The sequence below is a fragment of the Temnothorax americanus genome, unplaced genomic scaffold (assembly GCF_048541705.1).
Source record: "Temnothorax americanus isolate GAGA-0224 unplaced genomic scaffold, ASM4854170v1 Scaffold23, whole genome shotgun sequence".
NCBI lineage: Eukaryota > Metazoa > Arthropoda > Insecta > Hymenoptera > Formicidae > Temnothorax > Temnothorax americanus.
Genome location: NW_027509371.1, coordinates 1,778,132 through 1,805,535, shown reverse-complemented (window position 1 = coordinate 1,805,535; position 27,404 = coordinate 1,778,132). Strand labels below are relative to the sequence as shown.

Genomic DNA, 27,404 nt, shown 5'->3' with positions numbered 1-27,404 from the left:
TTCTATGACAATTTCCAATACCACTTTTTCTCAACAATGTATCTTAGGAACTAGTAATAAATGGACATAAGACTCTTTACCATTATACAATTTAAACTTCTGGTATATTGGAAAAAGTATCAACTCTAATCTTGATCAAAACCGGAGATACGATTCTTTACCTCCAAGATACAAATATATGTATATAAATTTTATTTATTTCGATAAAAGAGTGCTTTATGACTCCCGAAGCATAATTACCTAGGAAGGTGGCATCAAATATTTCATATAATTACTTAGCAAAGCATTGGCCCACAGCCATCCTGTTAATACCTTAGTCTTGGTACACGATAGTCTTGCAAAATGTTTCTGCAAGGAAAAGAAATTTTATAACATGGCACTTAGCTGACACCCGACTACAATTCTCTAATTAAAATGCAGTAGCATTGCATCGTGGCTTCAAAGTTTTTGACTCGCAAAGTTTTTGCCGAATAGATTCCTCGCTTCTCGCAAAAATACCTGGATGCGGGGAACGGAGTTCGTTGCTAAGCTCCATTTCGAGACTTGATAATCGGGATCCATAAATGCTCTCGTAGACGTATCCCGTATGAAAAAGTAGAAGAGAAAAAGGTCACGGGTGTCAGACCTTGGCTGCCGTCTTTAGAAATTTGCATCCGACGGCGGGCACCCGGTCGCAATTTTTCTCCCGTGTACATAAGTAAACCGCACTTACCCCACACATTCACACACTCGCGCCGTTGCGCGTGTATCGTCGTGCCAGGTATCGGTTCTGTGCCTGCGTACCGGTACCTTACAACACGGAGTGTCTTAACCCAATTCTCGCAATCGACGCGAGGGGTTGAAAGCGCATTATTGGCAAATCGGTGGGACGATCGGGCCGGTAACGCGGAGACGATTGGTTCACGCGGCCACCCCACCATGCCCAGTGATCGGCTGATTTAACTATCCGGCAGATATCGTCATGCAGATACGGGGTCACGTGATCAATTTCATGGCGTTTTTTAAAAATCCCACGCGGTATATAAGGCTCCCGAGTCGCCGAAAGAGACATAAGCTGACTTACTTCCGAGAAGTACCAAGCAATCCCACAACCAATCAACATGTTCAAGCTGGTAAGCTAAAACGATTCATCTAATTATAATCTCTCTATAGTTTTTTTGCAAGTTCTTTTCTTTCCTCGATTACAATTACAAAAACGCTCGAAACGGAACGGGTGGCGATCGTTTCCGCTTTGTTTGTTGACGCGAATGTATTGACTAACTGATCGATGAAACCGTAAACGCTATAAAGTATACGCACAATGGAATACAATAGAACGCCGATCGATTTTCCGAAATGTAAATTCTCCGCAAACAAGGAACGCGACAATATTTCCGCTGACTGATTTTAACGGAGGCGTCTCGTCGCGATTACTCCATCCCTCGGCTTCGATCGGGTGCGATCGCAAACACAATTCTCGACTGTGTCGTCCGTCGATCCGTAAAAGGAATCATTACGATACCAAGCGAGGATCCGCCGAAGAGTGAAAGAAAGATACACGCTAAAAGATGTTACGCTTTAAAGCCGGAAAGCGCGCCGTTATCCATCCAGTTCCGAGTCGAGATTTCCTTTTCGCCGGCTCGGAATGACGCGTTTGTACATCCCGGGTAAACAGTGCCTCTAATACCACCGACGGGGACTCCTTTCGTCGTCGTCGTCACTCTCGCGTCTCCCGCGTGTGATCGATAAAGAGACGGGCGGCTATCCCACGGTGTGCATATATGTAAACGCGAGAAAAAAAAGATCTCCCTCGGCCTCTCCTCCTCCTCCTCCTTCTCCTCCCTTTCGCGTTTGCTGTGACCTTTCCGCTTTGGCATGCGAGCGGTATATGCACGACACGACACGACGACGAACCCGCCCTTACGCCGTTCACCGGTCTCGACGACGCAACCGGCAACTCAACCCGACCTCTCTTTCCCGCGGAAATCTTATGCGAACGAAATCACTGAAGCATGCACATTGTTAGTCAGCAGTGGTGGTACCGTCGCCGTCGCCGCAGTCGCCACCGCCAAAGCGGAATGCAGCTCGCACGTTGCATTTTTAATTGCAATTCCATGCACCGATCGACTTCGTGTTCTCTCGCGATTTCTTGCAGAAGGATCGCACGCGCTGATCTAATCTTATCTCGTTCTGCCGACGACCGGGACGATAGGACGATTATAAAAATAGTTCGCTAGATCGAGATGACGTAATTCGTAGCGATTGCGTAATTTTAATTAGCCTCATTGTCTATTTCCTCGCGGTGAACTTTCGACGGAACATATATAAGAAACCGGGACACCAATGGGAAGACACGTTACGCAAGCTAGGATAACTTTCGGACGGACTGAAAGACTGTTAAAGAGAGCAGAGTGCAAGAGCCTTTCTAAACCCATCGTACAATTTTCTTCATAGGCTGTCTTCGCTGCCATCCTGGCGGTCGCCTTCGCCTATCCCGGTGGTCTCACCGGTGTTGCGATTAGCCACGGCGTCGGCCCGATCGTCTCCCCGCAGGTCGTTGCCGCCCCGGCGCTGTCCGTTGGCCATGCCGCAGTGATCGCCCAGCCCATCGCTCCCGCTGTCCATACCCCCGCTATCGTCACCAGGACCGTCTTGGCCGGACACGGTGGTCTCGCTCTGCATGGTTAGACTGAGAGAGCCAGCGTAAACTCACCACCACCACCACCGAGTCACGACGACGCAGCCCTGGAAGCAAAAAAAAAAACCACACACACACATCCCCTACTTCCCTCGTAAATCGACCTAATGCGAAGGAAAGACCGTAATTCAAAGGAAGACAAAAAATTTTGCACGCAAGTCTTCAATCGCTGATTTCGACACTTCGCTTAATCGCCTCCACGCGTGAACCATCAGGCCCACCGCGAGCGGGGGAGAGCGAAATCTAAAAAAAGGAACGTGCGCGCGGATCAACCAGGTCTCTCCAGCACTCCGCGCAGGATCGGTCAAATCTTCCCATTTTCCACATTTGTCTTTTCTTTGTGTACTTCATCGAACAACAAATTTCCGGATTCTCACCTGGATCATTCCGCCATCATCCTAAACCCTACCCTTGTTCATATGGAATTTTAATAAAATTTTAATTATAAATCCAACGGGTGTGTTATTGCTCGCGCAACTCCAAATCCCAGTGGTGACTCTCACTATAAAGGAGGGAAAATAACGCCGCCATAAAGATAATATCCTTGCTGGCCCTGCGAAAAGATTTTTATGCCTTCCGTTCGCCGTTCTGCGTCTGCCGACGTTATCCGGACTTATCCACGATATTTCTGTGCCATGCTAGCAGCAATTTTATTGAACGCACACGTATATTACTAAGGGCGCAATAAACCGGAGTGCGCGTAAAAGTATTTTTTTCTGTCTTCCAATATAAATAGATATATCGAGTCGGCATAACCGCATCTTGCTCACACACACACACACACATACACAAATATGCGTATACAGTTATACATTGCAACTAGTACAAGTCCACGAGTTCTGCTTTACGAGCGTGAATCATTCTCAAAATTGTTCCTCCTTCACCCCTCGTCTTTCCGAAAGTATTTTTATTCGATGTTTGCCCATTGCATCTGGTTTATCTTATCAGCTGCCATGTCCAGTATTCCACTTTGAACGAGTCGTAGGCGCGGAAGAGTACCGAGTGCATCGTTTTATGGCTCGCATAAAGTTGACACCGAGGTCTTTTGGAAATTAACGGACAGAAGTGGCGTAAAGTCTTTCTTTGTGTTCTTGTCTGGAAAAATAAAATCTCGACGATTATACAATGCGTTTCATTCGAGACAAGTTTTCCGCCTGTCTGATTTGTGACGCGCGCTCTTATTTTGGCTGGTTTTCGCATACTTAAAAAAATCGATCGTTTCTCTTTATCCAAGAAAGAGAAGGCTCTGACGGAAACTATTCACACGTAAAATTCCTTATACTTATTATCTTTAATATGGAGCATTCTCAATTTAAATAAAAATAGCGACGGTTGTGTTTTTTGTGGATAATATAAAATAAAAGTGTACTTTGTTTTCTACAACAACAGCAGTTAAAGTAGCAATAGTGCGCGATCATATCGCATAAAATATAGCTAAGTTTCTCCAAAATGAAATTAAAGGAATAGTAATAATAGTCATCTGAAATGGTTATGCGTTGCCGCCGTAACATCTTTTATCAGAATAGTGCATGCGTTGTATTAACGCGCATTAGTATGCTGATATGTTCCTCACGCGTATCTCACATAGTGGATAAGATATAGTTTCACTTCTTGCAGGTTTATACGCGTAACAAAGTTTCATAATCCATTACAAGTTGTAACTTCTTAGGGAATTTAAATGTGATACGCGCGCGTGAATTCCTTGATTAAATTTATTTTAAATAAAGATTATGTAAATTCGTACAAAATATTATTAGGCTACAAAGATTTAGCCCGATCGAAGATATGGCATTCTCTCTATTTAATTATAATCAAAAAAGTATTATGTTGGTCGAACTTCCAATTCTTAAAAGAAATTTGTTTTGTCGATTATGGTTGAGAAGATATTAGTGATTAACATAGAGTCTATTGCGTCAAAGTTGCAATTTACATAAACCATGAAGGATCTATAAATATTTTTTAATTATGTTTTTAAACGATTTAAACGGTGTTTTTAAACATATGTTATCAATTAAAAATTAATTAAAAAGTAATTAAAAATGTTTCATAGATCCTAATAATCACAACTTTGACTCTATGTTAATCATCAATATCTTTTTAATCATAATTGACTCGACAAACTTTTAAGGGCTGAAAGTCCTAACAACATACTTAATTTTGATTGCAATAAAACTTCTCCAACACGTCACATATCATGGTTATAATATGCCAAAATGCACTAAAATAGTCCTTTCTTGCGTGCAATTTTAACTGCAAATTTCTCAAAATTGTGACGTAATAGAACAATTTAGCAAACGGGATATGCAGCATCCATAGAACTACGGGAAACAATCATTCTCGTTCTTGTGCATTTTTTTTGCTGAACAGTGAAGTCACATTAAATATGTGGAAATCATCATTATTTAATCGCTTTTTGTTAAAAATTGTTATAATCTTTCACTTGTCTAACGATTTTTAATATTTCACGAAACATCACACAAATATTATATTTGAATTTTTAATATTACATTGTTTTCAATTTACGTGTTTTTCCTCTTTCTTTCCATGTTTTTGTCGTGTAATTTATGCCTTCATTCACATATCTTGAGGTTATCTAACGACGGAGCTGAGGCTCATTAAAATGAAAAGTGATGCAAAATAAATCCCGCGAGAAGAGAAATGTCTCTCTCCCGTGTTATGTTATGAGCATTTAATCTTGTTGCTTCACACACTCCTATCCACATCTGTTTCGTATTTGCTTCACATTATTTGTCCGGAATTGTTTATTACGGCATCGCGCATACCGCAGAGAATGCGGGACCAAAATTTAACGTACTACCCTGAAAATGTATCGCTGGCGGATAATGGGTTAAAACGGAATTACTTGTCCGCGAACAGCGCGATTATGCGGTATAACGCGTGTTGTTTCATAAATTTAAACCGGCGAACAAACGGACGGAATTGATGGGCCGTTCGATAGCGCGGAGTCTGCCAAAAGCTTCGGGACGAGAGGATCCTCTTTTCCGCGGAGCAGAATTAACGGAGATGTCGGGAGATGTCGGCAGAGGGGGGGGGAAAGAGGGCGGGTATAGGAGGAGGAAGGGGGGTGATTGTCATAGTCGAGCACACTGCGGCGTTTGCGACAAGAGAATATTTTATTTCGGAGACGTTCCACGATACAGAATCATTTGGCGCGTTGCGGTGGAATCGCGTTATACGAGGGGCACCGCGATGGCGTTAGCGATTCTCCGGACAGCCCGAATCGATGTTTAGTAAGAGTACGGCGAGCCCGGGTTGATCCACTTGTAGCTGTTGTAAGGATACGCCAAAGGATACGCCGGCTGATACGGGTACACTTTTAAAGGCGCGTAGACCACCGCTGGAACAGGGGCGAGCAACGCGGTCGGTGGCAGGGAACCTGGTGGCAGGGGACCTGGTGCCGGGGCAGGCGCCGGTGCCGGTTCCGGCATCGGGGCGCATGTGGCCGCTACCACCGCAATAGCTATCAGGACCTGCGAAGCAATAAGGGTGTGATTACGCTTTTGAAAGCGAGACACGTCGCTTAAATCGCACGCCCAGGGTCGGACCGCGTCCACCTACCCTCTTCCCCTCCCCTCCACCTATCCGCGTTTTCCCTTGTCACGGTTTTTACGGGCGCTATGAAAAATGTCGAGAGTGTGCTCGAGCGGGCAAGCGAGGCGCATTTAGCGTGCGCTGCCGGATGACTTTGGCGACGCCTGATCGGTCCGCTTTTTGCCACCGCGCCCGCCGCGCGCGAGCTCGATGTCACCTCGCTCCAATTAATCACCGACACGATCGCACGTGCCAAGAACGAGAGCGCCGATCTCTTTTTTTCTTTCCCCCCTTTACCCCTCGACTCGATGACAGCGCCACGCTTTTCTTTTCCTCTTTCACGATAATTCAATTATCCGCACGACACACGGACGCGTGTCGCGGAAGTTTCGCGCGCACGGAAATGTTTCCACTTCGATTTCGACGACGCTGTAATCTCGCAATAACGCTTTTCCTCGCTCCGGGGGATTCCAGCTTCGAGAAGGATTTATATATACGGGCTGATCGATCGCGGACGCTTTTACGCACGCGGATCGGAGTGTCTGAGCGTTCTCGATTTCGGCGAAACTCGACGAATTTATGAGGCGTAAGCGCTCTGCCGACGCGTTTATTAGCGAAATTGAGCGGTTACTCCACAGAATTTTGTATAGTCTCGTGGTGCTAGTTCTGGCGCGGAATGCATTCAGCGTCCGGATTTTATTCCGAATTCTAACTCGGAACGACGAACAAAGCTTTATCTTAAACCGCGTTAAAGACCGTGTCTCGATGAAAGTTTCGTAGCAGTGGCGTCTGAATTTTTCGAAAACACGATGCAGCACGCAACGCTCCGTGCCGATGATGTTTGAGAATTAAGTCGCGGAAGTATCGCGGCCGGAAACAAATCGATCACTCTGTAGACATTGCAGGTGGGCGAACGAACATGCACGAGCGTACTGGTGGATATACTTGCCAGTTTGAACATGTTAAGCGTTTTATCAGCTTTATTCCCGTTGGCGAACACACAGGACAACACTGACCGATACTGCGATTGCAACTATACGGGAAAACGATTCCTTTTATATAGATACATGTCTCCGGGATCATCTTATTGTGTTCGCCCCACCGCGCGACCATAGGCGGCCTTGGGCGAGCTATATTTCCGCGTTTGCGGATTTTTTAAGCGCACTTGCGCGGCGTATATACCGTATATGCGTCGCTGTGCAACTCGGAAGTGACGCGCCGCGCGCTCTCTTGAGAACGCTTGCAGATCGGTATCGTCCGCATTGATTTATGGAAGGTCACGACTACAAGTGTTTAAAGTTTATTCATTGAATCGAAGGTTACGACGACGAAGACGGAGAGAAGGGCGGCGTATCAGAGCGGAGGCGGAAAATCCGCAATTATGTTGGCGCGAGCGGCAAAATGGCGACTTAATGAATTCGGGAAGCTGTACGGTCTGCACGGGCGCGGCGTCGCGAGAGAGAAACGTTCATTAAAGATAGTATATTCGACGTTTCTCCCGTCGGGCGGGAGACCATTTAATTAATGAGAAAAAAAGAAGTATACCCCCTCTTTCTCCGATGAGTATTCCGCTTTTATGACTTCTTTGCATCACAAAGACGCCCGCGCGCGCGCGCGCCTTATCCACGCGCGGATCTCCTCCGAATCTGAATTCTTGCTTCATCGCCATTAATATAAGACTCCGAAACGAAAGGACCGTCAATTGCTTTCATCCCGCGAAGCCGCGACGTCGTTGTCGTCGTCGTCATGATCGATGGTCCGCGTGTTCCAAACCGCTTCGACAGCGATTTATATATGATCTTTATCGCGTCTTCTCATCGTTAGAGATGGGCAATTTGTATGGCTACAGAATTTAACGAATAATTAATTCGTTCTTCTGCACATATTATGTCAATATCCCTTTCTTTCTGACATTTAAAACTCTCCAAACTTCCTCTTTTCGCAAATTCAGCTCTTGTTGGCTTTGACAATAATTTGTATAATCGACTTTGAATAGACAATGTTACGCTTATTTTTTCTCTTTTGCAAGCTTCGTAATTAGATTGTGTAAGCCTCAAGACATTTTTATAACAGAAGTTACAGTTACTTTGTTTTTGAATGCATCCTTGGTCTTTAGAAGACTTGCCTTCGAATGTTAATAAACGGTTCGTTTATTCGCTCAAAGGTGATCAGCTCAGTTGATACCAAATGAAAACAGATTTTTTTTCTGAAAATAATATCCGACTTGTCCTAAATAAGCCAAACGAGAATTCTCGCGCGGCATAAAAGGTGTTCTTCATATCTATTCTATACACAGCTCGGCGGCGGCGTACCCGTCGAAGCGTGACGGGTGCGAGTGTCTTTCGAAATAGCGAATGGGAATATTTGTTGGCAATTCCGTATGTATAAGACCTAAAAATGGCGACGACCGTACGCGACGGGCTCCGCGATTTCCTATACGCTCGCGTAGGCGCCCGTGCCCGGCTCAGCCGAACCTGTCCTGGTAGCCCGTAAAATGGCTATTCTGCATTCTTCGTGACACACGGTACAATAAATCAGATCGATTATGTAACGCAAGTACTCTCTATTTACAGCGGGGTACAAGTTTATTGCCGACAAGAAAATCGCTAGTAAGTAAAACCTCGTCGTCCAATCGAGAGATTTCGCTCCCTTCTTATATCTTTCCGCGCTACTTCGCTTTTTCGCGATAAGCTTGACGTATTCGATCATTGTTTAATAAAATTTGGATTATTACTTGAGTCTAATGATAGCTATTACATACATACTTCTCTTGATGTTTTATCACATTAAATTATGGAAGGTAAAACGTCAACGTATTACACACACACCCACCACACAAATCGTTTTTATTTATCTCAATAAAAGAGATATCGAACCAAAGATCTTTGGTATGTCAAATAAATCTTATTGATACGTTAAAAGTCAATTAGCAGATGCTTACAAATAACTTTGTACAATAGTTTTATATACCCTGACCAATGATGTATTGGGTGGGTCTGATGCCCCTGGGAAAAAGCTAACGATAAATCGTAACCTTAATTTGGAAATGCCGCCAATGTCAATACAGTTTATCTATCCTGACCAATAATTGTATATCTCGAACAAACATATATTCGTAGAATTATTCCTGTTTTAAATATATCTCAAATGTTATGAAGTTTTAAGTAAATTTTCACCAATTTCGATTTAATCAATTTGTATGGTAAATATATGCCTATAAAAATTTGCCTAACAATTTTTATCTTTACAAAATTTTTACGAATAAATTAAGCGATTGGTAGTAATTAATTACTCCTGGGGTTTATATTTTTCAGGTTTTTGGCGATCTGGTGGCCGCTGAAATGTCAAATCACGAAACGGAGAGCTCGCATGATGATCGTCGTGATCTGGTTCATCGCTCTGACAATGACGTCGCCCTGGTTGCTGTTCTTCGACCTGGTCTCCATCTACGACGACGATCCCGACCTGCGTCTCTGCCTGGAAACGTGGCCGCATCCCAAGGATGGCTCGCTGTTCTTCCTGATTGGCAATCTGATTTTTTGCTACGTGCTGCCGATGATACTCATATCCCTCTGCTACGTCCTCATCTGGATCAAGGTGTGGCGTAGGCATATACCCGGCGACACTAAGGACGCCCAGATGGAGAGGATACAGCAGAAGTCGAAGGTGAAGGTGGTCAAGATGTTGGTCGTGGTCGTGATACTCTTCGTCCTCTCATGGTTACCTCTTTACGTAATCTTCGCCGTGATCAAGCTGGGCGGCGACGTGGCGGAGAGGGAGGACGAGATCCTGCCGATCGCCACGCCGATCGCCCAGTGGCTGGGCGCCAGCAACTCCTGCATAAATCCGATCCTCTACGCTTTCTTCAACAAGAAATACCGGCGCGGCTTCATCGCCATTCTGAAGAGCGGCCGGTGCTGCGGCAAGATCAGATATTACGAGACCGTCGCGATGATGTCCTCCTCGACGAGCATGAGAAAGTCCTCTTACTACGTTAACAACAACAACAACAACTCGTCGACGAGACGCGCCTGGCACGGACCGCCGGTCCATCAGGACAGCAACGTTTCCTACATATTCAATCACACCGGCGTGTAATTGTAGCCGAGGGTGAGCGCGAGGGATGTGCCCTGAGATGACCTCGCTTTATTGTGCAGATTTGATATACCCAATCGACGGTAGACGAACCTGAAAGAGGAAACGCGGTGGCCTTTGCATCTCGATCGGCCGCTCTAACGCGCGGTCGAAACCGAAATCTGGCCGAGGTCAGCCAGCCCGAGAATTACGGGTCATCCTGTGGATGATCGACACGATTGTTACTCGGGCCGGAAAGTCGTCAACGGAGAAACGGGAGTGCGGGAGAAGAAGAAGAAGTCTTTTCCGGCAGACCGCTTATCGTCGCCCTGCCATATTATCCTTACGAAAGACGTTGTTATTTGGATTTTGTCACAATGTTTAGCCACTGCGTATACGCGTCATATATTCTAGCTGTTAAGACGAGTTCGCCACCGCGCGCGCGCGGTTGTGCAATTGTTTCGCCTAACGACACGACAAGGTATAGCTTTCTAGGTAATCCAGGAGACGGGATTTACGCTTCGATGAACCTTAGAACCTTCTTCTATGTTCGAGATATTTGTACGGTACGGTTTAAACGAAGAATATAGTTAAGTCTACCAATTAAATGTGAAGCAGGACGGATCGAGTTTGCGACCGGATGCACGCACCCTCGTGTGTCGAGTATGTAATTAGCGCGACAGCGGTTAGTGGCGATGATTTCGGAATGATGATTCGCGTGAGCGCGGATATGGGTTGAGTCGTTGTCTCTTGACAGTAGACACACGGCACTTCCGTCATGACAAACAATTAAGCCGCGCGCGGTCCTCGGGATACCTACGTAATTAAGGAGACAGAAGTGGAGGTGTGTGATGTGCACCAATTAACATAGCATTTTATTGAACACGGCGGAAGACGCAGCATATAGTATAAGATTCGATTTCGGTCCACATTGCTTCACGCGCGAGCGGTCTTCGGACGGAACAAGAGTTGGTAAAATAAATCGCGTAACATTCTGGCATTAGCTACGCGTGTATCCGTGTATCGTATGCCGCAGGGTTTATTCGTATACACGTTGAGACCACCAGTTGCACCAAAAATCGCGATTAGATAACATGAATTCGTAATGAGACGAGCGAGCATACAATAATTTGCAGATTGTTGTCAATGGTATTTTAATTACGAAGGACAGTTTGTTTACAATTTCCGGGAGGAAATATTAATCGATAGATCATGGTTGATTTTCTCGTAAGATTTACTATGATTCACGCTATTCTCTAACGCATCCTATATAATATATTTATCCTATATAGAGTAGAGAAAGAAAAAATAATTAATTTGGGTAGTAACGAGTTAATTGGATCTTTGTAAACACATAAGCACATGCAATTTATCACATACTTTAAATTATAATTAAAAATTATAATTAATTATAATTAAAATTATAATAAGATTGTATACGTGTATTTTCTTACCGAAACTTTAATCGGGAATATTTGTTTGTGGTCCGAGCGATGTCATTATTTTCTTGCGACTCGTGCTAAGGATGTAATTTGTGTGAGATAAAATGTCTGAAACATCTCCTTTTTTTGACATCCATTGAGCGTTTTTTTTTTCAAGGAATTTCTTGGATTCTTGTATTACCCGAAGTGACCAAGTGGTGGTTTGATTCGAAATAGAATGTATCATTGTACTGTTATCATCAGGCGTTTGTTAGTTCTTGCTGGATTAATTGACAGGGTTTTTTCGAGCTTTATTGTCCGCAGACTGCGCGTTTGCACATCTAAGATTTGTCCGGATTGTCCGAGGGCAATTTCCATAGCCTTCTGAAACCACAACGCTTATCACGCGCTTGTCCCGACTGGTTATTTCGCCGCACACGATCTATCAACGATAAAAGGAAAAGAGCGTATACTTTGTCCATTGGTACCCGCCAATCAGATCGTGGATTTTCGCGCGCGTTGTAACGCGCGACGGAACGATCGTATTGCCTAACTCGTTAAATTTAAAGAGCCGCGACGATCGGCTTTTGCGTTTTTTCCCCTAGGGGCAGCGGGATTACTTTGAATCCTTGTATAGCTGTAAGATGGTATAACGCTGTAAGCGAATTGTCGGATTTTGCGGTAGAGCAATTATTTTCGTAAGGTTTTTATACGAGAGACGAGGCGAACTGTAGATTTAACACTGCAGAATTATTACAAGGCCATCGAGTCTATTTCCAATTCATATCCGTCGGTGGCGATTAAGTGTAACAATGATAATAAAATAGGATGGGAAAGCGGGAGAGAGACACACGACACGAGTGAAACGCGGCCAGCAGTGACGGCAATTAACTGAAAAAACGTAGAAACAATCGGGATTTGAAATTGATACAGGTTTTTTTGCTAGGTTCAAGTTTTGATGCTATAGACACATATACATATGTATATACGCGCGCTCGCGCGCAAAAAGATGTCTAATGATGAAACATACACACAGGTTGATGCGAGATGCGTTGTTCGTTGTGTGTAGCATCGGCGATTCACGCCGAAATTATGTCGGTTGCAATACCTGGCGATAATCTTAAGCCGCAGCTAATTCAACATATACGAAATTGCGAATACGTGTAACGAGTAATCAAGTGTACGAGCATGATATAATTCACAGTAGTATGCATGTACGGATCAAACGTAAGCCTATCCGCTCTGTCTGCATGTACGTATTATATGTATATCTACTGTTGCTACGTTGTTATTAAATACACATTGACACTTGCACACGTTTACACACGTTCCAGGTTTAACGTTCGTTCCGTCAAGGATCTCTTTTATATAGTAGATTGTTAATTACCATGATTGATTATCGATCTTTGTCGCACGCGTGGAGTAAATTCTATACGCACACATTTTAACGGACTTTCGTAACTTTTAGAAGCCTTTGTTTACAGGATTACAAAGCAACTGACAAAACGTGAATCCGTTGGGAAAATTATATCTCTGCGTTTGACTTTTTTTGAGAGCTGCATTGAGTAATTGTTTACGATAAATTGTTTATTTAGAGATAATGAACGTTTCAATTAGCAGAATGAGAACTGTTTGTTGCATTTTTAAATTAGATGCATGCGAGAGATGTTGTAACAAATAAATGTAAAGAAAAACGTTCATAATAGAGCTATGTATAAAGTAAATTTGAAATCTTGGTACGTTTGAACATTTAGATGTTACTGCAATTCGATTTTCAGATTCGAATAATTCTACTTGAGATGAAATGAATAGTCGAGTAATTCGAGTACGTCGAATATCATGCATATTTCCAGATGGTCGCATTATTGTCATATTTGTACCGGTACTGTCACTTTGCGGTACATATATTTCCATATTTATTAGATTTGTGATACTTTTGACCAATTTAACACATACTATTTGTACATATTCGAAGAAAACGCATGATACATCTTGATATTCAGATACTTGAAATATTCAACCATTTTTTTTACTGGAAACCTCAAGTTTTATCTAATTATCCGAATAACAGAATTACTCGAACATTTACCAGCCCAATTCGCGCTCAAGTTCTGTCACCAGGGGCAATAAGAAAGTTTCCGGACGCTATGAAAAAATAATTCACTAATCCTATTCGCGGTTATCCCCAGTTATCCCCTTTATTAACTCTTAACTGGTGAAGAAAGTAAAGAAAGTTCAACACTATTAATGATGAGTGTCTCTTCTTCTTTACTTTTTTTTTTTTAGATTTTTTCGTTTGGTTTCCGGAACATATAATGTTAATTGATTTTACTGATTACTTAAGAGATCTTAAGAACACGAGAAATAAAGAGAAATATTTTCGCATTGAAATCAATGCCTTTAATTATTTATCAGTTTACACACAAACAAGAATTAGAAGACAAAGTTCAAGTTCTAGAACTTGAGATGCTTTCTTAAAGGTTAAGCAAATGATGATCAGTCCAAAAACTGATTTTGTACTTCATACGGACCCATCAAAGTGGTCGACACACGTCTTTTTAATGATTCTTGAAACATCTCCGATATCCAGTGAGAGAATCTGCCTCACCCATTTTGACGCTAATACGTTTCATCACGTGATGATATGTAATCAATGTAATAATATGTGTTCGAGAAATTCATGATCACGCTTTAATCGCGACGAGAACAAATCCTGTTGTTAATAACACTTTCCCTTTGAATGGATTTAATATTAATTTAAAACATTCCCGATAACACGTTTTACGTAGGGCAAAGTGCACTGCTGGTGTCTGTCAGGGATTTTATCAAACGTAACTAGGTTACAAGATACAGCGAACTTATATCATAACAATTAACGTATCGCGTGTATCGCACACTTCTACTTAGCGTTGATCCCCAGCATACAATCATTTTGTTTGATCATTACGCTAATTTAGAAACGCAAATCACGCATTTAAAATCGAGTCATGTCGATGAGCGTTCCAAAAATTAGTGGTTCCAAAAATAATAATTCGATAATTATAATGTTTCATTAGTGTTAACCATCCAAAACATCAAAAAATATTTTATACATTTGATTAATGACAAATGCACGTTTAATGGATCGCACTAATAATAATTTTTTTTTTAAATACTACTTCAATAACAGAAGGAGATATATTATTCTTCAAATTGTCGTTGGAGCATTTCATTAAAAAAGTGCTTTTATCATAAAATTGCTTGTATAATGTGTTTGCTGATATTGTGAATCGTTTATGGGATACCTCGAGATGAGTTGAAGATACCGTCTAAAATTAATTCCTAGAGGCGGCGAGAAAATTGCGTAGAGTATATCTAAAGCCGACGTTTAAAGGTTAATCCATCGTCGTGAGCCTATTTTTTCTGATAGCGCGTGAGATATGCGAGGGAAGGCGATAAAGATGAACTAGCGTTTCTCGTAGACATAAGCATTCTGTTATACAATTTTTTATAATCGTTCGCGAGACACTCCCTGTTATTCTTAGGTAATATTTAATAATCTCGTGTATCTTAAGCAGGACACGGGATACGATAATTAAGCGTTTAATTGATAGGACACGTATTTACGGTCATTGGTATATTATTAGTAACGGTTACGCTGGAGTTGGCCAAGCGTGTGTTTAATGATGTCGGCAGAGCCTTGGTATACAAGCGAGATTTCCACATCGAGATATCAGAAATGCACATCATTTGTAGCTAAGTGATGTTTTTGTACATTTCAAACACCTTCTTTGCTCTTTGTATAAAAATACTGTAAAGATTTGTGCAAAAAAAAACCGTTATATTTACTCGTTCACCATAATCACAAATTATTAGGTTTGTGCAAAAGGAGACGCAGAAGATTGTCGTGTTTGTCGAAATAAAAACTAGATTTAATTTTTATTATATTAATTAACATAATCGTCAGCTTCAATAAACTTTTATTCTGCGTAGAGAAGTTTGTCTTTTTTGTCCAGTAATTAAAGAAATTAAATTTATTTCGAATGGAATTTAGTGAAAGAACTTTTTGTACTGATAATGATATTATATATCTACACACACACAACGCATACAAAGAGTAAAATATCGCTTTTGAAAACTTGCACGCGTATATGTAATAGTCAAATTGACTTTTGCACGCGTTACCGAATAAAAATCAAATACTGGCGATTCAATTTGAGCTCACGCTTTACAACACGGCCGTAATATAAATCTTCTAAGCTACATAACATCGAACGATATGCCATCCTTTTTCCTTTTCTGTTATTTTATTTTATTTTATTGACGGTTACGCGCGGTTGTATGGATAAGCGCGGCGCGTTATCCGTATAACAATGAAATAATAGAAACATACTAGAAGGTAAGAAAATTGCAAGTGACGCCGATAAGTGTTTATAGCATCCTATCAAAGTATGTATGTAATGTACCAACCAAAAGATGTTACCAATGTTGATGACTCTTACCCATGTAACTTATTGATAAAAATAACAAAAATACTTACCCTTAAGACGAATACGTAAATACAACGAAAGATAGGGCGGTATTCATAGTCGGATCTTATATCTAAGATCGTCTTAAGTCTGGTCAAAAGCAGTCTTAAGACCCCGTCTAGCCAATCAAATGACCGTATTAGCAACTTAAAACGGTCATTACTTAAGACGGTTTTGAAATAAGATCTGATTATGAATACCGGCCATAGTCTTCGTTTGTTGTGTATGTTTTGAATATATATATGTATATGTATATACATATACCTATAGACAGTACGTAAACAGCCGGCGATTTGGCGTTATCACGCCTGCCAGTCGAGGCGCAGGTTTCTCTGTCCACTGTTCGAACTAGCAATAAATTTTAATTTCCCTCACTTCGCTGGTCATTTTATAGGGGATGCCGTGGTAACGCCGAATCACGTCCCACGTAGCTAAAATGTATCGAGTTGCGAGTATATAAGTATACTTATTTTCTCAGAAAAAAACACATTAAAATAATATTAAATATTATATTATATATATATAATAAAATATCTCCATTGTGTATATGCTTTTATATAATTCTCCTAGTTCCTGTCCTGACCATTATTTTCGCGCGTTATTAACTTAAAAAGAGAGAAATGCGCAATTGTTTTATTAATAAAAGAAGAGAAATATGAGGAATTAATTTCTTAGAATTATTAAATTTCGTCAAAATATAAAAATGTGTGCAGAAAGTCTAAAGGTATAATTGTTACATATTCAAAATCAAATAGATTACAAATATTTATTAAAAAGTATTAAGTTATATATAATAAATTTTATATTCATATCTAATTTTTTATTTGGTATACAAAGTGATCGTTGGATGTCAATGTGTTAATAAAAAACAAGATTTTCCTACAGATTAATGCATAGTTTAATAACAACGATCTGGTTGTCATTCTGTAACTTATATAAATTATCTAAATTTTTTCTTTTGTAATTGAAAATTATTGTAAAATGTAAAGTCAAGTTTAAATCGATTCATGTTTAAATCGAATTTCGTTAAGTATGATGAGTTATTGTTTCTTATCTCAAATCGAAGACGAAATATCGTTCCGCGGAGCGAGGTGGAGATGCTTTAAATAGATTTATAGATATCTTGTATTTTTCTCAACTTTCTCATTTATAACATTAATATAAAATCTACAGTAACAATTATAATTTAATTTTTTTGCACTAATAAGATCTCTATTAAATTAAAATTCACACACATTTGTTGTTTTAGAAGAACTTACCATACGAATTGCTCGAATCGTTAACGTCACATATTAACACGTTTTACGTCAAAACGTACGAGGTACGATCTCTTGTAACCACAATCGTCGACTGATATTTTTTTGCCTCTGCGAGAACGTTCTGTTATCGCGTGATTTTTTTGCCACATTTTCCAATCCCTATTTCCTCGGGAAAAAAAATTCTCTTTAGGAATATAAAATCTCTCGTGAACATAGCACCTGCGGGAAAAGATTGAAGGCTGTGTGCGGTAACGTACTTTTTTTTATTTCCCCGTATCGCTCTTCGCGCGCAGGGGTGAATAAAACGACTTTAATCTAAATATAGAGATACTTACGGAGTTCGTCGACGGCGCACGGATATGCATTAACATTGCATGTTCTTCTCCGCGAGAAAGGAGGAGGGTGTGTAGCCCGTAATAATGCAGTCCCTCCTATCTTCCGATACGACTGGCTTGATAACAGGCTGAAGTAATAGACGGGAAAATAACTCGATCAAAGATCGTGCCATGATTACCGTGATGCATGCCTGTTATTACGTATCTCTTATGTGTATCATTGCAGCGTGCGATACCGCGAATCTCGTTAATACGGTATAACCGCTGGAGTGGCGGTCGGAGCATGATGAAAAACGTGAAGAAGACAGATAAATTTATATCGATACGGCTAGCGAGGTTTCTCATGAAGGTTATCGGTTTCTGGCCCGCCAAGTCGAAAACTGAGGAACGATTATTGAATGGAATTTTGACTTATACAATATGCATGGTTGTCATGGCTTTGTGGATAGAAGCAACCGAATTATACCTAGGTAAAGGTGACTTTTATGTAAGTACCAAAATTTGTAATGTAATAATAAACGAGGAAAAACTATCACATTGTGGTGTGGTGTGTGTGTGTGTGGGGAGGAGGGGGACTATAAAATAAATGTTGCTTGTGTAACAGTAATTGAAATTTTACAATATATAAATAACTTTTAATAACAAGCTTTAAATTCGAGTTATTTTTATTAGTTTTAACTTTTATGTGTTAATTTTGTGTTTTGCTTGTAATTAATATAAACTTAATTACTAGCTTATACAGTAATAGAATTTTTATGAAAAGTAAAAAATTATAGTAACAAAAATTGCATTGACGTTTTAGGCTATCACGTATACTTCTTGCAGCTCTATGCCGGTAATCATAATTTTGATGAAGATATTTTTCTTTCTTCGTCATCGAAAAGAAATGTTGAATATGCTGAGATATACGGAGGATAATTTTTGGTACGCCCAATACGACGAGTACGGCAGCAAGGTTATGAAAAAGATTAATAAAAAGGGAATTATATTAATGTGCACGTTTACGTTCTTCGTACAAGGAACCGTTTTCACCTATTTGCTGTCTCCTATAATCGGTATCCCGAATCTAAATTTACATCGCCCATTTAGTAGAGAATAGAATATACGAACGGTACAAATCTTAGTTCAGGTACTAAGCATTTTTGTTCGTAACATTGTTGCGCAGACAAGGATATCACATTTCTCTTTTACGTTACATTTTTGTAGAAAATATCGGGAGAAACGAGAGCGACAGAATGCTTATTTTTAATCTCTGGATCGGAATCCCGACAACCATCTCGCCTAACTTTGAAATATTATTTACTATCGAGGTAATGCAGCATGTGGTTCTCCATAATGGTTGTATTGCAGTACAGAAACGTTCGATTTTGTATTAATTTTTTAGACACTCTGTTAAGACATGCAAGATGTCATGTTAATTAAACCATGTGAATAACAACTAACATTTACTTCGCCAGTGAATAATTAACAGCAAAGACTTTTTAATCGACCCTACTGACTATCATTTTTTAATTGTCATGACAATACAACTATTGGTTTTGGTCAGTTAATCGTCAAGACGTTTTGACCATGGATTTTGATCTTTCTAAATTGATGTAATTTCCAAAACCCATAGTTGTATTATCATGACGATTAAAAAATGATAGTAGGATTAAAAAATCTTTACATGTTAATTAAGTTTTTGAAGAATTTTGAGAACTAGTAGCTATATGTCATTGATTTGTACGCATTCGATGTATAGTAGCATTTCATTGTTGGCGTATCAAAATAAAATCAATTTTTAAGTGTGTGATTTTACAGCTTTCAGTGCTCGTTCACTGTGGCGTATGCTTCTGTTGCTTCGATAATCTCTTGGGTCTATTGAACCTGCACACTGCCGGTCAATTCAAAATTCTGCAACACCAGTTGGGAACCATCCTCAATAGAGTCGAACGGCCCGGTACCGTAAGATCTTTCGACGAGAAACAGAGGCAGGGAGTATACGAAAAGATCAAAGAATGCGTCGTAGTGCATCACGAGCTGATCTGGTACAGTGAGAAAATGGAACAAATTTTCATGTACACGACCCTTTGTCAGCTGTTGGTGTCCGGCGTTATGCTTTGCGTCGCGGGCTTTCAGGTGTTTTTGGTAAGTATCTACGCGTAAGTGTGCTACAAGAGGAATGAGAGAGGATGTGAGAAAGAAAGAGAGAGAGAGGGGGGGAAAGACGTGCGTACGGAACTCTTTACTCACATAACGATGTTAGATAAGTGAAGGTATATAACGTAAGAGAAATATGAGCGTAAATATAGCTTACCTGCGTTACTCGCTGACCTTCTCCACGCGTCTACGTCTTTGTTGGAAAAGGCCCGCGGTACTCTCGTCAGACGACTGATATTCATCGCCCATACGAACGGCTGCTTTTACCAACTGTTCGTGGTCACGCTGACGGCGAATGATTTGATGGACGAGAGCCGCGCGGTCGGAGACGCAGCTTACAACGCCAATTGGCAGGTTTTATCCCACGAGGAGGACAGGAAAGTCAGGAAAGCCATCCTGATGATCATGATGCGATCGGCACGTGCTTGCTCCATATCCGCTGGCGGTTTCTTCCCGGTGTCTCTCGAGACGTTTATGGCGGTAAATCTGACGTAGAAATATACGATTACGGGCAGACAATTTCTGCAACGCGACAATATTTCTATTTTCCTTCAGGTGTTGAGCACCGCGGCATCCTACTTCACCTTGCTTCGCAAATTCGTGGAATAAGCGCTCGAGTAGGGAATTTAAAATTACATAAGAAATACACATTGAGAGAAAAAAGAACTTAAAAATATTTAGTACATTAAAATATCTCTTTTTAAAAGTCTATAATCCTAGATATTTCAAAATATACAATTATGTATATGCAATATATATGAAATATATTTGTACCTTAGAGGTAAAGGATTTTGTCCATTTTTGAACATTTCAAGAAAACAAGATTTAAAGTTTTAAATAGGAAAATTATATTTTCTTTAGATATAAAATGAAAGTAGAGCAACTTGATTTATTAAGTTTTTAATGTGACATGTTTAATAATGCAACTGTCAATAACACGCTGTACCTGGTTTAAAAATTAGGTACTATAAAAATTTTTAATACAATTTTTTCTAATATTGTATTTTAAGAACTAGTAATAATAGGCACAAATGTCTTATACAATTTAAGCTCCTGTTATATTGAAAAGTGTATTAACTCTATTTTGACAAAAACTCGAGATACGATCCTTTACCTATAAAGGTATATACATACATACAATATTGTAATACTTTATATAGAATGTCAAAGATTGCGCGATTTTATTTTTAACGGCGTTATCTGACGGAATAAATGTAAATAAAATTCTTTCGATGGAAATACTTCGCAGAAATATTTTTCTTCCTTCGCGTAAAAAAATTGTCCGAAAAGAGTGCGAATCCACAAGAATTTTATCCATTGTATTTATATCTATGCGCTTGCAAAAAACTTTAGTTATTACGCGATAATTACTCGTCTGCAAATGCTATTATCTCAATATCGTTCTTGTACGTCGCAAGTAGACGTACGTCCAATTTGCGGTGAGGTTCGGTAGCTTGCAGTCGGGCCACTGACGGAAGCGGCGAAGAGAAAAGGCCGCAGCACATTGTCCAGCGGAGATTGAACTTAGTGCATACATCGTCGATTGATCGCCTTCGGCAAAGGAGACGCGTACGATTACAGCCTGTCACCCAGAGCGAGGTAAGTCAATTGCGCGTCAATTTTCCTGCTTGTTAGCATAATGGGCTTCCACTTATATCGAAATGGCTCGGCCATTCGGATGGCACTTAAGGCCGTGGCGGCGTAAGAAAATGACGAGGTTTCGGCATGACGCGAAGTAAGGAGTACCGATCGGTGAATATTACGCGGCTATTCATGAGAGTAGTTGGACTCTGGTATGTCGAGACACCGCGGGAACGGCTGCTCCTGCGCGGCGCGTTCGGCTATGCCGTTTGGGCGATCGTCTTCGCCATTCTCGTCGAGGGCGTTGATCTGTATCACTGCATAGGCGACTTTTACGTGAGTGACGCGGCGATCGCTTTCGCACAGTTCACCCTCGACGGACATAGAAGCACCACGCGGTTCTTACAGAATCTTGAATTTATTTTATTTTGGTGTTAAAGTGCAATTTTATTTTAAGTTTTACTGTGAATTATTTTAAATTGTTAAACGCGTATGAGACCAGTTAACATTTAACATCCTGAATTTAGTTTCGAGAAAAGAAATCTAGACAATGCACTTCGAATACATATAGTTTTGATAGCGAAGCGTGTGTGTTTTGCTTTTATATTTTTGTTTTTCTTTCATTCCGATGGATTCAAACTGTTATAATGGGAAAAGTATAATTGGGAAGTTTCTGATACTCTGTGTGTGCGCGTGTATGTGTGTGGATGTGTATGAGTGAATGTGAAAGCTCGTATGAGAAAAATGTATCTTACGTCAACTAAAAATTTTACGTAACTATTTAATTAGTACGATCACAATAAAAAATAACTGAGGTTGTAAGTTATTATAGGTACTCTTTTTTTATAATTTTATTCTATCAAAATATTTGTTGTGTAATAAAGTTAATAACATCGTAGTAGGATTTAACGCCAATTATGAGAATATTTGTAGAATATGTGAAATACTTTTTTTAAATAAATACACATGAAATAAAAGATCAAAATTATCTGCAAAATTATTATTTTTCTCATTTTTATACTAAATTTTCAATTGCTACAATTTTACTAATACCGTTAATTAATTAATATAAGTTATTTTTATAATAACATGCCAATTATAACAAAAAATATAAATTCGATAAAACTATATTATTTTCAACATCTGTTTATTTATGAATTTGCAGCACCGTCAGAATATTCATATGGGGGTCAGGAACTATTTAATTCTTGGTAGTTTTATCACTCATAGGCTGTTACGTCCAACTTGTGCGCAACGTTGCTGTTAATAATGATACTGGTGAAGCTAGGTAGCTTCATGTTCTACCGTGACATGATAATGGACTTGATTCATTTCGCTGAAGAAAATTTCTGGAATGTCACTTACGACGAGGCTGGCGCTAAAATCCTGGAAGAATACGATAAACTAGGGATGACTATGGTCTACACTTTTATATTCGTCGTTTACGTCGCGACTTTCAATTATATCTTTGCACCTTTCTTCGGTATAGTTTTCGTTTCCGCTTACGCTGTATTGACGCTTACGCGTGTTATACGTGTGAAGTTGGCGCGACATTTTACAAATATAAATTAAAAAAATATACTAAGAGTTTCAACAGCACTTTCTATAGTTCTACAGTTCCTGATAAACATTAAAAATATTTCACAATTCTTATATTAAAAAATCAAAATTGAAAAAAATGTGTTAACTTTGCGAAACTAGCACACGTTTTGGTACTTTAGAGGAGAAGGTGCTTAGATTCGCAAAGTTATTTCAATTTTTTCAATTTTGATTTTGTAATATGAGAAACACGGAATTCTTTTTAATGTTAACAGGAACTGTACAACTATGAACAGTGCTATTAGAACTTTTAGGTCTCTTAGTATTTTTTTAGAAATTTGTAGAATGTCATGCCAACTTTACAGACGCGCGTATTGACAAATATTACTTCACGAACTATCACTTAAAGTGACGCTCTACAGCGCGTCAAATATTTTTATGCTGTTTGTAGAACCTCAAGAGAAGAACGAAACAGAGAAGATTCTACCCTTTAAACTGTGGATCGATTTTCCATATCATTCGCCGTACTATGAAGTCACTTACGCTATACAGGTATACAAAATTTTGAGTTTTATTTAATTATAGGCAATCCACGTCATTAACTAATAATTTTGTTGATATCGACAATTGATGGGCATTAATTGAGCATTAATTAAAATTTCCTCAACGCTTTACATTTTTAATAGTTCATATATGTTATAGTGTTTGGGGGGAAAAGATATATTTATTAAATAAATAAATATTGCATCGGATAAGTTTTTTAAGCTTTGGCATTTAACTTTTCAAGTACATTCTTTTTATTGTGCAGAAACTATAATCTTTTTACAATAAAAGAATGAATTTAATTATTTATCTTATAATTTTTTTATTTATTTAAAATATTTACATTTTCTTTTTTTACTATATCTCAATTCTCTAATTGAGCATCAGAAAAAATTTAATTCTATTAGAATAAATTATTTAGTTATAGCAAAGTAAAATTTTTTAAAAATATGCATTAACTTTTTTAATTCTCTATATAAAAGTTTCGCATTATCACGGTTACTTTTGCAGTCGCTTTCGACAATACATTCGGGTATCTGCACTTTCTGTTTCGACAATTTTGTGAGCACGTTCAACATCCACGCGGCCGCGCAGCTAAAAATCTTGGCTCATAAAGTGGAAGTCGTCGTCGAGGATTGCATCAAGGATACGATGGATCAGAAAAGTCCGTTGGAAACGGATGCTACGGTTCTGACGTCCAAGAAATTGCAGGACTGTGTGCAGCAGCACATCACGCTCATATGTTACGTGTGTAACATGCGACGCGTGTTCTCTATTATATTACTCGGACAGTTGCTGCTTTCCAGCGTAGTCATCTGCTTCGGTGGATTTCAGTTTCTCGTGAGCTTTCGAATTTTACCGCCTCCTCCTTATTTCACTCGCCAGTTATTTCCACTGTATTTTCACTACAGCGAGAAATTCAATTTAGATTTGATTGGTTTAATTCTCCATTTAAATTGAATTTAATCTTTTACAACTCTTATATTTATTTATTTACAACGTTTATAATTTATAAGCATAAAAATCAATTATAATATGTATATAAGAAAAATTTCTGAAGTGTTTGTAATAGTTACATATTTATTATAAATAAAAGTGGAAAAATAAAATTTTTTCTTCTTAATAATTACTCCGTAAAGGAATCGACATGTCACCATTTAAAATTTTTTGACGCACATTTGTTCGCAGGCGACAGATGTGGCTATCAGAAAGTGTATTTTTGCCTTCCATTTCGTGGGCGGCCTTATCCAGCTGCTTATTTATACGTGGACGTGTAATGATATAATTGTGCAAAGTACGGCCATCTCCGATGCCGCTTACAACTCCAAGTGGTATCTTTTACCCGACAACGGTCCAGGAAGGGCAGTGAGGAAAGGGTTAATTATGATAATGATGAGAGCACGTCGACCGTGCATATTAACCGCCGGGCAATTCGCGGTTATGTCGTTGGACACTTTCATGGGAGTAAGTGCGACGCGCCGCATGACGCGGTCCTTTAAAAACTTTCCCTAAAGAAATTCATTTACTGCAAGCTGTAAAAAGCACCGCTATCGGAGCCAGTTTTCTTTTGCGGCAACAATGCTATAGTCACGAGTCGCACTTTATTCTTTTACCCGGTTGTAAAATATGTCGATAAGGACACACCTCGCACTTCTGGCACTTTCCTTATCTAAAGTTTTTAGATTATCCTTTACGTCAATATCCGGGTACCCATATGACATTTTAAATTAAAAAGTTTTTTTAGTTTTTAGCCACCAAGGTCCATAAGATCACCGAACACTTTCAAATTTTCATTCTTTCAATAATTTTATGTGAATTAACGTATTTATATTTAAATTTCAAACATTTAAACGCGAAGATTTTAAACACATATACGCTTATTCGATAGCCGGAGTATCTGGGTATCCATAACGAGAAAAGTTGTGTCAAAACTGTGGATTATAAAAAATGTTTGTGGATTATAAACAATACACATATAGGAAAAAAAAATTTTCGATCTCAAATTATTTCATCTTTGGCTAAAAAAATTATCTTTGGACGACTCATTACCTTATTTGATTTTATGCACATATTTGCATTTAACACGAATCACGGTCCTGCAGATTGTTATTGCTAAAGTTCGTTCTAATTGTATTATTATTGTATTATTACAGGATATCTGGTAATTATCATGCTATCTCTCGTGGATAGATAGTACCAGTTAAACTGAATAGAAAAGTCTTTTGCCGTTTTGCAAGTTTTTCAATAATTAATGAGAAATTAATTTAAAAAGATTCGCGAATAAGCATGTGCCCGCGCAATTCAATAATAGACAGTCCAGCGTTACGCATTATTTGTTGTTGCTATAGACGCATGCCCCTTCCATTGTCTCGCCGCGCGTGTAGTAACTGCAATAATTGTGTAATGCTAAGCTATTCCTTCTCTGAAATGCGCAGACGCACGCCGATATGCGGATCTTTATTAATTAATTTTTCATTAATTATTGAAAAATTTGCAAAACAGTAAAAGACTTTTCCATTCAGTTTAACTCGCTTTACCTAACCCACGAGAGATGGCACGGTAATTACCAGATACCTTGTGTGTGTGTGTGTGTATGTGTGTGTGTGTGTGTGTGTGTGTGTATTATGGAATTATTTTAAATGTATTATATATTTAATTGTTTTCTATTCCATATATATATATATATATATATATGTATAAATATATTTGCAAATTGATTAAAAGTCAATTGATTGATTAAAAATAAATTCGCAAATATATGTGTGTGGAATAGAAAACAAGTTAATTAAATATATTATCATATAAAATAATTCCCGGTAAAGAGCAGGTAAAACGTGTTAAACTGAATAGAAAAGTCTTTTACTTTTGCAAATTTTTCAATAATTAATAAAAAATTAATCAATTATTTTAATCAGTTGTTCTTTTTTTTGTGACAATCTAATATTATTTATACTTGTAACAGATATTAAGTACAGCGATGTCGTACTTTACGTTATTAACACAAATGAGTGAAGAGAATATATAGTTATAAAGTATACGCAGCAGTTCTAAAGAAGAGATTTCTAATAATATTGAAGTCGGACAAATTCAGGTATATACGGTATACCAATAATAATTAATTTCAAATTCAGGAAGACCTATTGCATCGATGGAATATATTTTCTGTCGGTAAGTATCCAATCATATTAAAGTCAGATTATTATAAGAAAGTTAAAATTGTCATTTTAAGGATTATATTAAATAATATGTTTATTATGTTAAAATATATTGAGAAAAATATGTTTATAATTAAATAAAATAGCAAAACATTGTAAATAGAAACGGGTTTTACATATTGATGATTACGATTTTGTAATCTTCAGCAGATCATTATCCGACATATGATACAAGTGAAATGACATACGTTAAATGTAAATGTTAGGATTCGCGTAAAAGTCGCATTGCCATCAGTCGGCATGCTCCGTCATTTTAAGTTTTCAACAGATGAGAATAAAATAAGAAATTGCGGGAATTACATGTAGCATAATTTAAAAATAATTAAATAAATAATTTCGTATGTTTTTCAAATTAATATGACACTAACAAGACTAATTTTTATTATAATAATAATTTATTTATTTTTTATCTTATGCTGTGCTTATACAGGTATTACTTTCTCATTTGCTTGTATTCTTACTTTTATGTCTATAGAGTATATGCAGAAAATACAGAAATCTAATAAAATATATCATAAAACCGTCTAAAAGATATCTAAAGAAACAACGTATAATTATTTT

The 27,404-nt window shown here is 38.8% G+C and overlaps 3 protein-coding genes and 1 pseudogene across 4 annotated transcripts in view; 3 read left to right on the top strand and 1 right to left on the bottom strand.

Moving 5' to 3' along the window:
- Sifr (SIFamide receptor) overlaps positions 1 to 15,797 on the top strand; it is a 44,482-nt gene extending 28,685 nt beyond the window's left edge. The window contains exon 3 of the mRNA XM_077407707.1: positions 9,544 to 15,797. Within this exon, the coding sequence (XP_077263833.1) occupies positions 9,544 to 10,327 (784 nt within the window). The 3' untranslated portion in view covers positions 10,328 to 15,797. The remainder of the gene's footprint in view (positions 1 to 9,543) is intronic.
- Positions 973 to 3,131, top strand: LOC143898332 (uncharacterized). Its single transcript, XM_077407715.1, has 2 exons — positions 973 to 1,112; positions 2,434 to 3,131. The coding sequence occupies exons 1-2, from the start codon at positions 1,101 to 1,103 to the stop codon at positions 2,665 to 2,667; spliced, it is 246 nt and encodes an 81-aa protein (XP_077263841.1). The 5' UTR covers positions 973 to 1,100; the 3' UTR covers positions 2,668 to 3,131.
- On the bottom strand, positions 5,773 to 7,994 carry LOC143898331 (uncharacterized; annotated as a pseudogene). The gene is made up of 2 exons (XR_013257178.1): positions 7,179 to 7,994; positions 5,773 to 6,168 (listed from the first exon to the last, which is right to left on the bottom strand). The product of XR_013257178.1 is annotated as an uncharacterized LOC143898331 (transcript).
- Positions 15,798 to 17,723: 1,926 nt separating the features above from the next.
- Positions 17,724 to 27,264, top strand: LOC143898313 (uncharacterized). The gene is made up of 12 exons (XM_077407689.1): positions 17,724 to 18,313; positions 18,629 to 18,881; positions 19,033 to 19,136; positions 19,627 to 19,953; positions 20,173 to 20,445; positions 20,521 to 20,557; positions 21,683 to 21,882; positions 22,777 to 23,029; positions 23,537 to 23,637; positions 24,139 to 24,468; positions 24,817 to 25,092; positions 26,591 to 27,264. The coding sequence occupies exons 1-12, from the start codon at positions 18,014 to 18,016 to the stop codon at positions 26,651 to 26,653; spliced, it is 2,517 nt and encodes an 838-aa protein (XP_077263815.1). The 5' UTR covers positions 17,724 to 18,013; the 3' UTR covers positions 26,654 to 27,264.
- Positions 27,265 to 27,404: the final 140 nt, after the last annotated feature.